The sequence below is a fragment of the Mesitornis unicolor genome, unplaced genomic scaffold (genome assembly GCF_000695765.1).
Source record: "Mesitornis unicolor isolate BGI_N332 unplaced genomic scaffold, ASM69576v1 scaffold52478, whole genome shotgun sequence".
Lineage (NCBI taxonomy): Eukaryota > Metazoa > Chordata > Aves > Mesitornithiformes > Mesitornithidae > Mesitornis > Mesitornis unicolor.
In genome coordinates, this window is record NW_010204902.1 from 2128 (window position 1) to 19467 (window position 17340).

The following is a 17340-nucleotide window of genomic DNA, read 5'->3' on the forward strand; positions in this document are numbered from 1 at the left end:
CAACTGTCTATTTGGAAAGGAATAGTGTTTTTGCAAAGTGTTCCCACAGATCATTAATGTATTCTGCTTTGGAGTGGGGATGAAATTCTAATGCCGAATTTCTGCCTAATTGAATTGCAGGTGCTGGCTAACCATAATCCTAACTCATGTGCAGTTCTCTGTAGTGTTCCTAAGTCCTTTTCTGAAGAATTTATATCCAAAATAACATTGTCCATTTTGTATGGATAATATATTAGGAGACTTAATCCTTCAGAAATATAGTCTTGCATACAACTGTATTAAAATGTGTCTTGCATAAGTGAGTCTCATTTCCCATGTAATCTGGAATGCTCTGTAGGATTTCCCTGCATTGATTGCTACTTCACTAAATTTTGTGTCAAAAAAACATTACCAGTAATGATTTTGTTCTTTGGTTGTATTTACTGATACAGACTGTATTTATGGACCGAAGACAGATTCTGATAAGATGCTGTTAAAAATGTCCCCCATGATTTTCCATTTTCTTTGGTTGGACAACCAGATGAGCAGTTTAATACTGAGGGCAGGAAAAGACACCAAGATATAGCCCTGTAGTGTGATTCTCAGCTCATCCTGCAGTCTCTTTGGAGTATGGTTATAATTGAAATTCCTCTTCATTCTCTCTTCCTGTTGGGCATTATGTGTCTTGAGTGTGTGTGCAGTGGGGGAGGTTATTGAATGATCTTGTGCTACACTGCAGTGTTGTATCTGTAATTCACACACACTGGATTTCTCGTCAGGCAGGGGAGGCTGAGTCACTAGCTGCTGCTCTTTTCTGATAGATCGGATTCTTCTAGACTGCTTGCTTGCAATTATTTTTTTTTTCTTTAGAGTTTTAGTATGTCAAAGAGAGTTCTTTGACATACAAACATAAAAATCATTCTAGTGAAAGCCATAAAGGATAGCTCTCTGAGCTCCCCTAGCTAATGCTAAGAAGGATTAATTATGCTTTTCAATGTTCTAAAAAAAGCAGGAAATTAGGCTTTTCAAACTATGTGTCTAAATCACCATAATAAGAATGATATTTAAATATTTAAATATTTTTGGTGCACGATTATAGTTTCTGGTGGTTTCACAGAACACAATGCAAGTGGCTTGAATGGCAAAATTCTCATTACCTTACATGAGGTGGAGGAATTAGATTTTGACATGTGCCTTTTAACTCAGTTCCTGTGAAAATGAATTAAAAAAATAGTGTTCATTTTAATTTAAGATATTGGGCATAATTTAGGTGAATAAAAGGTCAGTAAAAATGTTATTTGTAAATATTTTACACTCTAAATTAACCAATAGTAGTAAATGCCAGATACTTAGATTAGCTGTCCGTGAAGAAGAGAGAAACTAGCAGGGCTGAAATAAAAGTGTGTGCGTTTGTGGTCCTGTACCAGGCACAGGTACAGGAGGCCTAGAGAAGGTGGGCCTTGCTTTTAGATGCTTCTGCAGGTCAAGTATTTGAAGGACATATGCCTTACTGCATTGAAAAACACAAGCTAGCAGTAGTTGAGAGAAAATAGATGCCGCACTGTGTCCAGGGATAATGAAGGGTTTGTTTCACTGTTGACATAACAGAACCTAAAGAGGAGTTGGGTTTTAGTGTCTAATGTCATTTCCAGTTAAGTTCACAGGAAAACTAGACCATTTTTGGAAGGAATCGGCTTGAATTTTGCATCATTTAGAATTCAGTCTGTGGATATCCTTGTCTACATGTTTTCTTTCACATTGCTTCCATCAAAATATCCAGAATTAACTTGTAAATGGTTGCTTAGGCACTGCAGCAGTAATTGTTTTCTCTTAATCTTCCTTTTCAAATATCATTTCATTTAGGTTGCAAAAGATGTATCAGTGAGACTTCACCATGAGTTAGAAAACGTGGAAGAAAAACGTACTGTAACAGAAGATGAAAATGAAAAATTAAGGCAGCAGCTTATAGAAGTTGAAATTGCCAAACAAGCACTACAGAATGAACTGGAAAAGATGAAAGAGGTTAGTTGCTCTTTATTTGTTCACAAAGTATCTCTAGTTCTCAAACTCTTATTGCTGAACTAACTGGTTTTCTTCCTATAACTCGTTTTCAGGGCACAAAATATGACAGGCAAAATTTGAAAGTTGCAAAGAGTACTGAAGTACAGTTTGGTGATTGGGAAGCTGAGAACAAATTAAAATATTTGATGTTTCCTAGGTGAAACAGAAACCAAAGTGAGGCTTTGTATTTCTCATACAAGGAGCGAAATGTGGAACTGATGGTAACAGAGTTCAGAGGCTTCGAGACATTGTACTTATGTTAAGATACAGGAAAAGTGCTGAACAGAGTCAGAGGCATCTAACTCTGCAGATGATGTTTCTCGCATGATTTTACAAAGACCAGTATTTTTTCCTTTGTTAAGTACCAGTAGGGAGTAGCAGGCACACTGAACCTGGGGATCTCGCCACCTCCCCATCTTGTTCAGTCATGTTCTTTGGGATATTGGGAAGCGAGAGACTACCTGGCCTTTCAGTCTAAGCATAATTTTATGTTATATCTAATTTATCTTCAAAATTACTCAATTCGCCATTATACAGATGCAAGATACTGTGCCATTAAGTAAGCAGAAAATTGTATTACAGCAGTAATAGTCTGATAGAGATAACAAAGCCTGCAGTAAAAAGGGAAATTGTTGACTAAGAATGACTTCTCAGAACAGATTTTAGAAACAGCTCTCCAGTTCAGTGTTTAAAATTCAATGAGGGCCACTGATTTTTACTTTTAGTAATTTTCCCTAGCAAGAATGCCAATGTCTACTTTGATCTTGTACGAAGTAAAACAGATGTATTTCAGTTGTTAAGAAAGGCAGGAAATTATGATAAGTTATAGTATTATTAGGAACTGCAAGTGCTTACTTTAAGTGATGTATAATTAAAAATATTCATATGTTTTCTTTAGAGGAACTGAATTTCAAGCATGTTAGTAGAGGATAAACAGGTGGTTTTTTTCCACCTTCTACTGCTTTTCCAGATAACTTCAGACTTGAAAAGGGCATGAAATCTGAGCTTTATTCAGGTTTCCTCTCCTCTGCCTGAGACTTTCTTCTGTTTTCACTCTGGTTTCTGCCATCAAATACAACTCAGTTTCCAGGACCATATTCTTTATAAGAGAATGGTCTTTCTGTAATTATACTTACAAGTTGTTGTTAAGCTTTGCTTTACTCCAAATTTTCCATCCTTCTAGTCCATTCAGACTCTACTTTCTTGTAGATTCCCATTTCTGGATCCTTTCTTCCTGTTCTGTGATAGGTTGTATCACAGTAAGCTGCTTCTGCCTTGCTTCTTCTTATGCATCTTTGGATTATGCTGAAGTGTAGTGGCAATTTAATAGCTTACACTTTTTGGGAGCTATGTACCCACAGGAAATTAACCCAATAAATGGGCCTCTTAGCCTCTGTCATCAGCAGTCACTTTCTCCTTACCCTGATTCTTCCCTCTGGCCCACTGTGCTGAGCTATGGTTCTGCTGCTCTCATACTGCTCTCCACTTCTTTCTTCAGCTTAGGTGTTTGCCCCTTTCTGTCTTTGCTGTTGGTACCTTGAAATACTTGGATACTTGAGACTCCAGAAGAAGGGAAAGTGTCATGTTTAAGCTAGGGGGTCTTCTACACAATGCTATTTTGATGAAGCTGAAACAGATGGATGATTCCCATTGGCACAGAATGAGGACCCTGAGACAGAATAGAAAAATACAGTAAGACTTTACACCCACAGTAAGAGCAGGGGTGGAGTGGACAGAGGGTCAGAAATACATCCTTATACTGAACTGGAGGGGGGAACTGCCATGCCCAGTCATTATATTCATCATTATAACTAGGTGGGAGTTTTCATTTATGTATTTCAAACAGGCTACTGAATCCCTTTCAGTAGGAGACAGCTGCTTTTCAGGCTAGGACTTTCAGCATAGCATGGGGGAAGTTGGAGGATGGTTGAGGAGGCACAAGTCAGAAAAAAGCAAGTTTGAAGTAAAGCCAAATTATTATGCACTTTGCAAGCATGCCATGACCTGGGAGAACCAGTGGAAGGATGCTGGTGAAGAATACTGACTCTTACAGCTTTAAATTTAGACTCTGTGAAGAAGCTATGAAAATGTTAACATGAAACAACCATGAAAACCACCCAAAGCAGTTTGAAGTGCATTAGAATTTTTCTGTGACAAATACCTTTTCTTCTTCTCTGGCAATTGGAGGTTTCATGCATCTTAAATCCCATTGTAAGATAGTCATAATGTTAATTTTCTGCTTGCTTATGAGTTATTTCCTCCAGTTTCATGGGTTTATAGCCATTATAACCAATGCAACCTCCAACTTAAGAAGTTCTGCTCAGTGTAAATAGGAAGAGTGCAATCAAGACCTTTTGTCTGGATTGTGATCTTTGCTTTAGTGAGCTTAGAATTAATGGGAGAGTTAATCACCAGAGACAATGAAGCATTTTTATTTTACAGCATAATAACAGTGCTCAGAGTATGTAATAACTGATTTCTGTACTTTCATGTCATCAAATGTATTGCAAAAACACAAACCTTCCCATTCTTCTTAAAATCTCTTTATGTATAACTGCCATGGGAAATTTGTTCTCCTTTTATAATGAACAGTGTTAGACAGCAGAGAATGGGTAAAAGACTTAATATAAAATGTTGGCAGTAGAATTATAATTTTTTGTTAGGTAGTCTCTAGAGCAGGACCAAAGCTGAAGTTCTCTCTGTGTAGGTTCTATATTGTTTTAAAAAACATGGTAGGCTTGACTGGAAACATGTATAAAAAGAAATGCTAGCAGGAGTGTTTGCATAGAGACAAATCTAGAGCTCTTCAGTGAACATTTGGGTGAATATAGGCTTGTTAATGTGTTTGTCCATTAAAATAGAGAGATAGTTTCTGTTTATTTTCTTGGTTTGGAGCTTTTGAAGAAAGCAATTTTGATATATTCCATGACAAATGGAAGTTGTTGTTGATGGCAGCAGAAGTTTGCAAGCATCCAGATTTGGAAGGTGTTCAGCAAAGCATACATTTTCTATCAGTTACTTTCAGTCCTTCAATCTGCAGCTTTTTCATTTAGTCATATTGCTGCATATGTCCACCTAGAAACACAAAAATTTTAATCCGCATTGTCAGTTCTCAGAATTTATTTTTAGCAACTGCTGCTGTTTCCCATTATTTGTTATACTTAATTGTAATGCTTTTTGGGAAGCTGAAAACAAACTCAAGAAATAGTTTCCTAGAAGAAAGAGAAGCCAACTATAGCTAGATGTAATTTTTTCAGATATTAAAAAAATGTTAATGAGTTGCTAATTAATTAATGTTCATTAAGTCCATGGTAACCATTTGTTAAAGCCTAGCTAACTCTTGCACAGCTTTTGATGATAATAGCATATACTAAGGATTCATTAATTTGCTGTAGCTATGTAGGAAATGCCCAGTCACTCATACTTTAGATGGTTCATTGTGAGACAGATGAAGTAGGGGGAAAATATGATGGATGTACTGGACCCTGGGCTTTACAAATCCTCAATGCCATGCAGATATGTAATTGCAAGAGGCACAGTGTTTTTCAGAGTTATGTCTCTCTGGATAAAAATATCTGCTAGTGCTCCAAGCTGGGCAGATATAAGACAGTTCAGTTCTTACAGCCACATTAGAGTGATGTTGTCAAGCTACTATTTTCTTGTTTTAAGCATAGATTATTAGCTCAGATACAGAGCTTGTGATAACCATGGCTACATGGCATGTGAACCAAGTGTCTTCTGTCTTGTCAGTTCAGACTGACAGAACAGTTCAGAGGAGTTAATGCTTCCCTACATGGGTCTGTGTTTTGCTGGAGTGGTGCCCGTCTTGCCAGTCAGTCTGTTTTGTGCGCTGCATAGAAATGGGAGAAGGCAGCAGGGTCTGGGGAACCAGCAGGGTGCTGGAGCTGGGATGAGGAATCTGAATTCTGATTTTGATCCTAAGCTGCTGTGGGACCACAGGAAAGTAATTACACCTTTCTGCTTAGTCTTGCAATGTTTGCCTGCCCTGTTTATGCACAGATTAGCTCTCCATACATCAATGAGTGCTCAGGCTGCACAGAGATCAGGAGGGTAGCTGGAAATTTCACAACAAAAGCTGCTGCTGAAAAAAACCCCCAAACAAACACAAAAAGAAAAAAACCCCACCCCCCTCACCTTAAAAATGGAGAGCTGTGAAAAGAACTGGTAAGGGATGATCCTGTTCCAGTGCCCTTGATCACCAATATAATCTTGTACACTATGTCTCCGATAAAAATCTAGTGTCTTTCCTTTCTTGGAGCCCTTCCTACCTCTAAGTCTGCTGTTTAAACACAACCACTTATTTCCAGTCTCTCCTATAAGTCACAAAATCTCAGGTTCTTCAGGTTCTCTCTCTCTGTCTTGATCCTGTGTTTTGTTTTTCTTTTTTGGACTGTCTTGTAGTAGTGGCTGTTTTGCTGTCTTTTGGTTCTTAAATCCCAGTCTTGTCCTCTTCCCTCCCATTCCCTCCTGGCATACCTCCTTCCAACTCTTCATGAGTGTCCAGTCTCCTCTCTGGATTTCAAGTCTTTTCCAGTTAATTTTCTTCTTATTCTACTTCAAGAATATTATCTCCATTTCTTAGTTACAGCTTCTTTATGCTTCCAAATTTGTCCTTTTCCCTGATTCTTCCACCCCCTCATACAAACCTGTCAGCTTCCTTGGTTTGTTCTGTTCCTTTCCTTGTTTCCAAGCCTTAGCTCTTCACTTTTGCATCTGGACTGAGAGCAGTGAGGGATCACTCACTGTACTAGGAAACAGTAACCATCTCACTGTGAGCAATAGAAGAAAAGGTTTCTGGTTCTAATGCCTAGCCTCAGCTTTACCTAGACCCACATGGAGCAATAATTGCAGGATTAGTTAGGCTTTGCCTTCTGGTCTGGAGTTGGAACATAATCTGTTAGCTGGAGAAAATGTGCAGATTGATAGCTGGGGTGGGAAAGGATGTGGTAGTTTGTAAATACAGAATTTTCATCAATTTAAACCAGTAAGCTCCAAGAAATAATTACCTGGTAATGTATAGGAGTGGGAGATTTCTTAAAGGTTACAGTTTGGCCAGTCATGATTTGGATGAATTAAAAAAGTATCAGATACACATCATGTACAGACACAAAAATGTTCCAGAGCACAGGGCATACTGAAACTTCTCATAAGAATAGTTGCTAGAATAATTTGATATGAGCAAACAGGATATTCTTTTCTTGGAAAGAGCTGAATAATTTTGCTGAAATTTTCCAAAATATTTACAATGTTGATAACATATCCTGAGACAGATGCTTGGCATGGAAAATCTGCAACTTCTAGAATGTGGTGAGGTCATAAGGAATTGGAAATGGGTCTCAGAATGAGTGGTGGTAAGTAGCGTTTCCAATAGGCAAGGCAACCATATCCAACAGCAGCACTACATTTTTGGATGCCTTCAGAATCGAAACTTTCTCATCTGCTATTTGTCTTGGTCACCTCTCTCAAGACCTTAAACTTCACTATCTCACAGTCAGGGCTGTCAGTGCTACCATTGGCCACCAAATGCCTGCCCAATGCTTCCTTATTTGCAAGAGGTCCACCAGAGTGATTCCCACTGCCGGCTTGTTTATCACCTGTGGCAAAATATGTCTTTAATCCATTGAGCTATGTGAGCTATTCAGCCATGTGTCTGTGATCCCAGTGGGGTTACCGCTCTGTAACCGTTCATGGATTTTTAACCACTTTGAAAGGAAAAGTTTGAGCCTCCTGCATCATACTGTTCCCCAAGCCCTTCCTAATTGCACCCCATGTTTTCATTTATCTTCAGAGTTTGATCCTCATTTCAAACAACTGGTAATGGAGGGGGTAGGGACAAGGTAGAGAGAGATGAGATGCTGGTGCACCTGCTAATGTAGCTGATTAGCTTCACAAGATCAGTGTAGTAAGCAGTACCCTTTGCAGAAGTAATTTACTTGCTCCTGGCACCAGATGGCAGCAGGGGAGGATTTAATAAGTCTTTCACTAGCCTGGTTCCTTCCTGGGTCTTTTAGAGGACCCAAATACCAAGTCTATCAGCAACACTTCTACTAAAAGTACCTTTAAGAAGAGGGTTTCCATGATCTGGAATCACAGCTTGATCCTTCATGAAAATTCAATTTGCTTTCATGAAAAGAACAACAGGATAATGAGGAGGCTTTTTTAAAAAGGGTTGAAAAACAAGTCTCTGCCTCAGTGTATACAGCAAAAAGCAAAATAGTCCTCTGTCTCCAAGCATGGCTCAGTGATTCTCGAAGTGCCGCATCCCTGCAGATGCAGAGCCCCCTGTTACTTCTGTCAGACTTGCTTATGTGAAATTCTGTTACCTTTGGTATCCTGCCCAAATATTTTGTTCCTTTAAAAACAGTACTCAGCAGGGATGCCATGTGAGGGTGTGGCTCTGACATCTTTGCTTAGAGCACACTGTGATTTCAGTGAGCAGAATAAACAGTTTGCTTCAGTATCATTCTTTGAATATGAGAAAAGAATCATAATGGAGAAAGAAATTAATTTCTGTTACAGAATCTATTGTAGTAATTCTCTGAAAATCCCATAAAATAAACAGGAAAAGAAATAATGTGCATTTGAGAAGTAGCTTACATTTAAACCTCATAAAATTGTATATTAATTATGCATCAGCCATTAGCATTTCACAGGAACCATTTGCTTCAAGACAGTTTATCAAAACTGAAAATAAACAGCCTAATGGTCAATAATAATATAGCTCCAAAACATATGTAATGAATAGTGAATGATTTCAAAAGAATAAAACTCTATAAATACTTATGAAGAGGTTCTGTGAGTAAACATGCCTTGAGGGGATTTTTTTCAGAGAGACATTGAAGCTGGTGGGCTGCTTTGTGGATTCTTACTGACTTGTCTTAAAATTTGCAAGGATGTGTAAAAGGAGTGACAGGATTGTTTGCTAATGGGAAAGTAATAATGAAAGAGTTGCAACTGTAGTGCAAAAGAGTGTATCTGGAATATCTTTAAAACAGAAAATAATGTAGCCATCACAAAATAAATTTTATTCCATTCTTTTGAATCTAAACCTAATGCTGCAACTCTGGTTTGATGGGGGCATGAGAGTTCCTTCCTTCTGGCAGAATGTTACCTTGTTTTCCTTGCTTTCTGTGATGGGTATCAGCAGCCTTAGATTTGCAAGTTGTCAAAGCTGGTATTAATACTACATACAGTCTCCAAGCAAAATCAGAGTCTCTTTGCAATAAGCTCTATTTTAAAGAAAAAAAGTGATGACTATCTTAAAAAAAACCCTAACCAGCATGGAGGCACAGAATAAGAGCTGAGCTTCTAAACACATAGAAACTCTGTGTTAGAGAAAATACATGAGTCCCTACATCCTGGCCTCAGTCAGCACCTGAGACTATTTTTTTGCTTGGATCATTCTTGTAAAAGTTGTGCTTTGCTGCAGAATTGCTTCCATTAGTCAAAAACTATATTTGTAAAATAAATCGGGCTAAGCAAGGGCCCACAGACAGACAAGTGTTTGCTAGCAGATCCCTCAGATGGTTTTGGTCTGGGTCAGCTGCCATTGCTTCAGTGCCTGGGCATGATCTGGGGTCTAGCCTGGGTCAGAGCTCATTCCTGATTGACAGTTTGGATGTGGTTCTGCTTGTTTGGAAGGAAGCTGTAGGGACGTTTAGCTGTATTGTCATTTTAGCTGAAAGGGGATTGAGAACAATCCCTGGCCATTTCATTTACCAGTTTGAAAACTAGGGAAAGGGTCTCTAACTTGTTATGGAGCCAGATGAGATGGCAAATAAGACACAAATCAGCAAGTCCAACTCATTGCTGCCATGTGAATTCCTACTGTTGAGAATTACTGGCAAGGGGCAAAGCAGTGACAAAGCCAACACAACTGGTATGCCCAGCTGTCTGTGGGAGTAATGGATGGTGCAGTAACTGTGGCTCAGATGGTGGATGGTAACTTGTTACCAGAGAAAATGGTTTGAGCATGAACTCAGTGTGTCACAGTCTGGAAAAGATGTATCTCTGTTGCTACAGAAGTGTATGATTTCCTTGAAATGTAAAGGAGAAAGAAGGCCTTTTTTATGTCATTACCAAAGTAGACAGTCTTGCTACTGGACTCAATAAGGTCCTCTAAGTATCATAACACATTAACAAATGGAGGAAAGTTTGAGAAATCCAGTATTGCTTAGTTTATATTCAGTCATCTCCTAATCATTTGTTGGCACTGTGATGTTTGTAAGCCTGAGAAGTTTACTTATTTTCTTCTAAAAGACAAAGTTTTTAGGATTCTGTAATGGTCCTCAATTACAGAAGACAAGCTTTTATTTTTGCACTTCCCAGTTTCAGTATTTCTTTACTTAAATGGACATTCAAATGTTCAAGTATCTAATTTAGACTTGAGGTACCAACTCAATTGCTCAAATGAAAGAAAAGGTTGCCAGATAACAGAAGTGTAAGAATGAGCTCCTTGGTTTAGCTGGGTCTTCGATAGCCGTCATGCTACCTTTCACAGTTGTATCTGAAGCTGTGTCCATAGACAGAACATAGTCCACACTGATTCTTTTGTTGTTGTTTTGCTTAAGTTTTTTAAAATAATATATTATGCTTGGTAAATTCCAACTATCATTTTAAATATGCCCATTTTGTAATTTTCAGCAAGTGTCTGGAATTTTTTTTGTAAGACATTGTGTATGATTTGCTTAGTTTCTTAAATAAAAAGATTGCATGATAGAGAGGATGAATTTGACCTTTTTGTACTGCTACAAAAGCATAAACAGGAGTATTGACATAGGCCAGGATCCTCTTGATTTAGAGGAAATCAGAATGACTTTGCAAAATTGCTTTCTGTCAGCCAGAAAACTCTATGGAAGCAAAACAGAGACATTTTCTAAGTGCTGAAACAAAGGTCTAGATACATGTTTTCATATGGAATCAGTATACACCAAATGTCATCATCTTACTGGAATTCTCACCAAGGCTTTGATGAATAATGGTAGTATGTGATTTCTGTCCCTTATAACACTGTTCAGTCCACTGCTTAAGTGCACCTGTCCCTTCAAAGAAACACCTGGAAAAACAGAGCATTTGCAATGTGCTGGTACAGGTCAAAGCTGAGCTTGTTTCAGATTGGAAGGAAAATTACCATAGCTTTGTTTCTCTTCAGTGCATGTGCTCACTGCTGTCTTCAGGGCTGTCTTTCTCATAAGTCTTAAATGGAACTCTTCAGCAACCCCATATGAAGCAGTTTTCTGTGTCTACATTCTCTGTTGCTGCTAGCAAGTTTACAGTTAAAAAAAAAACCCGGAGCAATCTGTAGCCTGGTAGATTTTTTAGTTATTCTGCACATAGAATTTCCCAGTTCATCTTTCTGATGCCTGTGTTCCTGACAGCTATTTGGCAGAGCCTCACAGCCCTAGGTGGTTTGTCCTGGCTTTAGGAGATTAAGCAGAAAGTAGCACCATGGAGGTAAGCACTGTCCTGTGCTTTGGCTGAACTCAGCTACCAGTGTGAGGAAGGAGAATCTTGTTATGTCATAGGACAGATGGCTGTTATGGAGCATGTCATGGGTCCTCAGGGAGTAACCTCAGTGCAGTTTCCAGTGTAAAAACAGGTGAAAGGGACTGGCAAGACCTCAGATGGGAACATAGACAACAAAGTCATATGCAACAAAACTATCAAAGCAATTGCTGCATTTACTACTCAATATATTACTCATTACTTTTTCAGAATGATGGTTCTGAGAACTTAGGTGGCTCACATAAAGTATTCAGTACTGACAGAACCAGAAAAGCCAAATGAAGCGAGAGAGTTAGCACTTACAGGACAGTTCAGAGGCAGAGCTACACTCCAGAGAGCAGAATAGCATGTTTTCAGCCATCTTTTTCTTTTACACCCTCTCATTTGGACAGAATTATAGCTATGGTGTATGTCACTGCATATTAAATAGACGTGAGTCATTTGACAGGGAGAACATCCAGCTTATAGGGTGTGCTGGGCTTTGGGATCAGCCCAGCTGCCCTTCTGAATTGCGTGGAATCAATACTAGCCAAGAACAGGAACACCAGGCTTTTGATGTTTTTTCCTGACAACATGGACGTTTATTTTTTCACTTACTGCAGCGTTCATAGTATCAGGAAATGTATCCCCCTGGCATTTTAGCAGATTCAGGTTTTGATAACGCTCCATAGTTAAGAGTTCCAAGCACCGCATATCTTATTTGGAAGCAAAGGGCAGTGGATTAACGTTTTATATATGCAGTGTGCTTTTCTGAAGTGTTTGTTTCTGCTGAGATGTTTTGACGTATTATGTTTTTTTCCCATTGCCAGTATTAACAACATATATTGAGATGTGTAGAATAAGACCTGTGGATATCAATTCTATTTTGCTTTGTCTGATCCTAGTTGTATGATTGTGTTAATTAACATCTGCTATCTCAGCAATGAATCCAGGTTAGGGTAATAACCAAGTTCTTTGCTTAGGTCACAGATGAGTACTTGCCATGCATCTGTTTCCATCAGTGTTGCGTGTAATGAGAGGCTTCTACAGCCCTTTAAAGCATGACTGATGATGACATCCAACTGGCCTAATTAGCAAGAGTGTTTTATATTACAGGCTTGGCTGAATTATTTCAATTTTTACAGATGCTAGTGGTTTAGATCTTTGATTAAATGATTAATTAGAAGCACCAGTAGCAGTGCTTCAGAAACAGTTTTGAACTGGAACATTGCCTTGATGATACACAGATGTGGATACACCCAAAGGTTCATTTTCCTTGTGTGCTTCTAGGAGTATTGCTGCTGAGTTCTCAAGCTTTGGTCAGGTTTCATGCATTTAGAAATTACAAAGACAGAACTTTATAGTATCATCAACCAGTCTGGGCTCCTGAATAACATGGGTTATTCATCACATGCATCCAGTGATGCGTCCCTAGCTATTTTATTTAAACTGATGCCTACTTTTCAGAAAAAAGGTGCTGGTCTGTGTTAAAATTTGGCATCTGAGAAGGGTCTACCACAGATCTTCCTGAATTGTCTCAGGAACAGTTTAACATGTGCACCTCCCTTCTCATCTGAATTTGCTGAAAGCTAGTTACCAGTCAGGAAATGTATGTTCTTACTACCACACTAAAGTCAGGAGTCCAGCATCAATGCTCTGGTGTTGGTTTGTCTGTTTGTTTGTTTTAATCTGCATGATTAGGGTTGATATAATTTAGCTATCTAAAAATTAAGCATTTAACCTAAGTTAGGAATTTGTCCTTCCTCAAAGGAGAAAGATGGGTACTACTTGGAAGTGATTTATTCCGCTTGTCTGAGGGTAGAAAGGCACATCCATCTCTAGTTGCTGCACAGTGAACCTCAGTTTTGGTGTCTACATTCTAGGACTAAGTTAAGCCTTTTGGTCATAAAATTACACCTGGACATTATTGCAGCTGATTATCCTCTACGACTGTATAGTCTTTTTCAGAGATGTGGCTTTTCAAGAGATCTTCTATTCTCTAGGCTGTTTTTTTATTTTCTTAGCATAGCTTTCAGTCCTTGTTCTTACATGTGTATCTTCATATTTGGTCATATTAAACCAGATATTTGATTGCACCAAGGTTTGTATGTGACCATCCTTTCCAGTATTTAACATTTCTCCCACATGTACTCCATCTGCAGCCTTTATCCAATACTATCTTATGTTTTTCCCAGATAGTAGCAAAAAATGTTAATTAGTGTAGGACTAAGAATTGATTCTTGCGTAACCCTATTAGGACTGCTGTGGCATTAATTTGCAGGTGATTTGCTGGTTCAGTGACATTTATGATAAATGCTGAAGAGTTAGATGTTTGTTCATGATAGCTAATTAAAAATGCAAACCAGTGATCAAATATTTAAAATGAGCTGAAGACTGTCAAACTTCATTTGAGAATGAGATTTTCACATTTCTAGCAAAGGGAACCTTTAAATAACAGTCTCAAGTCACCCTCTACATGAAGGTATTAAGTCAGGCTAAGAGCCACAGCCCCTTCCCTTGCTGGGATTAAGCATTTCCCTTAAGAACCCTGAGCAAGTTTCATTTAGGTGGAAGGGTCCTCATTAAGAAGGATGAGGCATGGGGCTCAGCCACAGGTCTTCTGAGCCTTTTGTAGTCAGTGAAGCTGCTGGACACTCTGCTCCAATGAATGCTGCCATATTCTCCTGTTCCTTGTCTCCATCTTTGCATGGTCAAGATAACAAGGAAAGAGCTGAGTGCAGGCTTATGGGAGAGCAGATTGGTACCAGAGTGAGAAAGGTAGGTGTGGGGATGTCTAGGCTGCTAAAATGTCTTCCCTCCATTTTAAGTTCTAGCCTCCATGGTTTATTTTTCCAGAGCACCTTCTTTACATAAGCTGCTCAACAAAACTTAGATTAAACCTTACATTTAATTTGTAGCAGGATCACACTAGCATAACTTCAGAGCACTGCGGGGTCTGATCCTCTGTTTTCAATAACCTAAGTTCCCAAACACCTTTGAAACTTCCCCATGTGTTGTATTATGGAAAATATTTTTCAGCCAATTTACAAACACCTAGCTTTACAATAGAACCTTCCAGGTAAACACAGACAAAATAAGAGATGAAGAGTAGCAGAAGACCCCTCCTTATAGTCAGAGGACGGAGTGGTGATTGCTGACACATGAGAGATGGATTTCTTTCCCCTATTAGTAGAAAATCTTCTGCTCACTGCTCAGGCTTCTAGACCAAGTGCAGATTTCAGAATTTTTCCTACTTGAATTAAGCTTAAATTCTAAATTTTAAATCTCAAACTAACTCTAAAATCTGATTTTTTGGTGAAATGTCCCTGTAACTGGAGGTGTTGTCTGAGGTGCACAGTCTTGTAGGGTGAGCAGCAAAGCTCCTTCCTCTGCTGTGTTTCTACAGACCTACACAAAAATGCATGTTCTTGATGCCATCCTACCCTGTGGATTCAGGTGAAGGATTGTAAGATTTGTCTGTGCATTTAATACAACTCTTCAGTATAAAATGAGCTTGGATACAAATGTACATGTGTGATCAGCCCACAACTTTGCAGAACTGGCTTCTATATACATTTCCAGTAAGCGGTGTAAAAGTGCACATTTGTGTGCAGAATCATTCTTATTTTCCATCTCATTACTTTTCATTTTCAGACTAACCTTTTTGGTTGGGATATGGTAACTATACTTTGGTGTGTATACACACACACACACACACACATATACATATACATTTTTGTAACCAAGGCAGTGAACCTAATCTAGTTGCTTGCACTTTCCTGTTCTCATGGATATTTATTTGGAATATCTTCTGAGATATTCTTCTAAGACGACTGAAAAACTCTACATAGGTATGAGAAGGAAAACTCCTTCGATTTAGCAAATTCTCATGCATTTAACTCATAATCGCCATATACATGTCTGTGACTGTGATTATTACTATTGTTATGTGGTGGTGTTTTGAACTATGTTGACATGCTGTCTGTCATACTGGCAGTTCCAGATAAAGACTGGGACAGTGCATTGTACTAGGCAATGTGCAAACCCTGACAGAAAAACCTGACTCTTTTCCCAAAAAAGACAAGTAGCTGAGCTGACGAATAAACAGCAGCTTAGGAAGCCCTAGGAAATAGGTTTAACTAGCATCACTTTGCAACAAAATACCTTATTCCAGCACTTTCCTTCCAAAGGATGCAACATGTTCTGAGATCTGCTTTTTGCATTTCAGGATTAGGGAGCTGAGTGTAAGCTGTGATCTCTGCATCCATAACAGGGCCCAGCTGGATAGTGCTGGGGAACTAAGCACATTATAGCTATTCCATCCTTTGAAAGGTTCAAATGGCAGGAGACTTCTTCCTCTTCAGAGAAGTTGCTTCCTCTGTTTTATGATATCCTGGTGGATAAGGAAGTGTGCAATCACAGAAAGCAAAGTATCAGAGTTTGGCTGGCTATTTGAACTGATCATATGGAGAGCTTTAATAAGGCAGCTTTCATCTTCTACTGCTCAGGACTTTTTACAAATAAGAAAAAAGAAGGGAGCAAATGTAATGGAAGGATAAATGAGCTGCTTCATTTGATTTCAAAGAATGCTTTTACCTGGTTATACTACAGAGTTATCATTATTTGCTCTAGCAATGTGGTTTTGGTTCAAAATGCAAAGAGCTTCTCTAGGCAAAGTGAAACTGTTGTGTATCTTTTCCATTATTTTATTTTTCTTCTCATTGAACAAATGAATAATGACAAATGAATAATAGCAAAGGATCTGAAAATGAATACTGAAATAATTCTTAAATAAATGCAAATGAAATAATAAGATTAGGCAGCTCTTCTTTTTTATTCTTTAACGTGAAGACATTCGGAAGAGTACCTAAGAACTATTTTTCTCTCCATAGTGAAGCAGTAAAGTTTGCTTTCCTTTTGTATCTTTCCTCAGCAGTGTTTTCAAATATGCCAGTTTTAATATGAAGAAAGCATTGCTAGAGCTAGTAGATATGTGCTTAGTGTTTGCTTCATGGACAGGGGTGCTGTGCTTCTTTGCATTTCACTTTTCCCCTGCTTTTTCTTGCCTGCCTTAATTTTGCAAGCAAGTAGAACACTGAAACACTTAGGACTCCTCCTCCTGCCCTCAAAGAGGGGTGGAAGGAGTTAAGGGTTGTATAATTCTATGTACTTGTGCCAGTGACAGACAAAGGCAGTGTCTTTAATTGGTTGCTGGCAAATTGCACTGACAGAGTTGAAGAATAAGGGAGACATTTTAAAAACAGAATTTTTTTGAGGAATGTGCATTTTCGATTTGCCAGCATGGATAGTGTCCATTTAGTTTTTACTACATATTCTAATACACTGAATTAGAGACAGTGGCAGTAAACGGAAAAAACTGCCTTGCATCTGTTTTGATCCAGCTCCATGAGCTAACAGAGTGTATTGACTGAAGGGAAAATGGAGAGTCTTAGGGCAAACTTTCATTTCCCTGGTCATAGTCACTCTGTGCCAGACAGAGGCAAGTTTGTGCAGCCTAAAGGTTGTTAAATACTCTGTGACTTTTTGAAGACTGTAAAGGTGGTGTTAGGCTTGCTCTGATTTTTGAAAGCTCTGTGGACCTGTCACAGCAGTTGGGAGGCAGCTAACTGTAACCATGTAGGGTACAGTTGTGTGTAGATGAGAAGATTTAGTTGCAGCTCTGAAGATTCAAGAATCTGCACATGCTTTGTCATAGCCTGCTCTGTGAGAGGCGATAAGGGCTCTTATGGGGGCTCTCTGTACCCATGAATCCCTTTATGTGTCAGAAATTCCTGC

General features: G+C 38.7%; 1 protein-coding gene across 1 annotated transcript in view; it reads left to right on the forward strand.

The window, feature by feature from the left end:
- The window catches only part of SOGA3 (SOGA family member 3), a 26601-nt gene that overhangs the window by 1831 nt on the left and 7430 nt on the right, over positions 1–17340 (forward strand). Inside the window, exon 2 of the mRNA XM_010191191.1 lies at positions 1843–2001. Within this exon, the coding sequence (XP_010189493.1) occupies positions 1843–2001 (159 nt within the window). The remainder of the gene's footprint in view (positions 1–1842; positions 2002–17340) is intronic.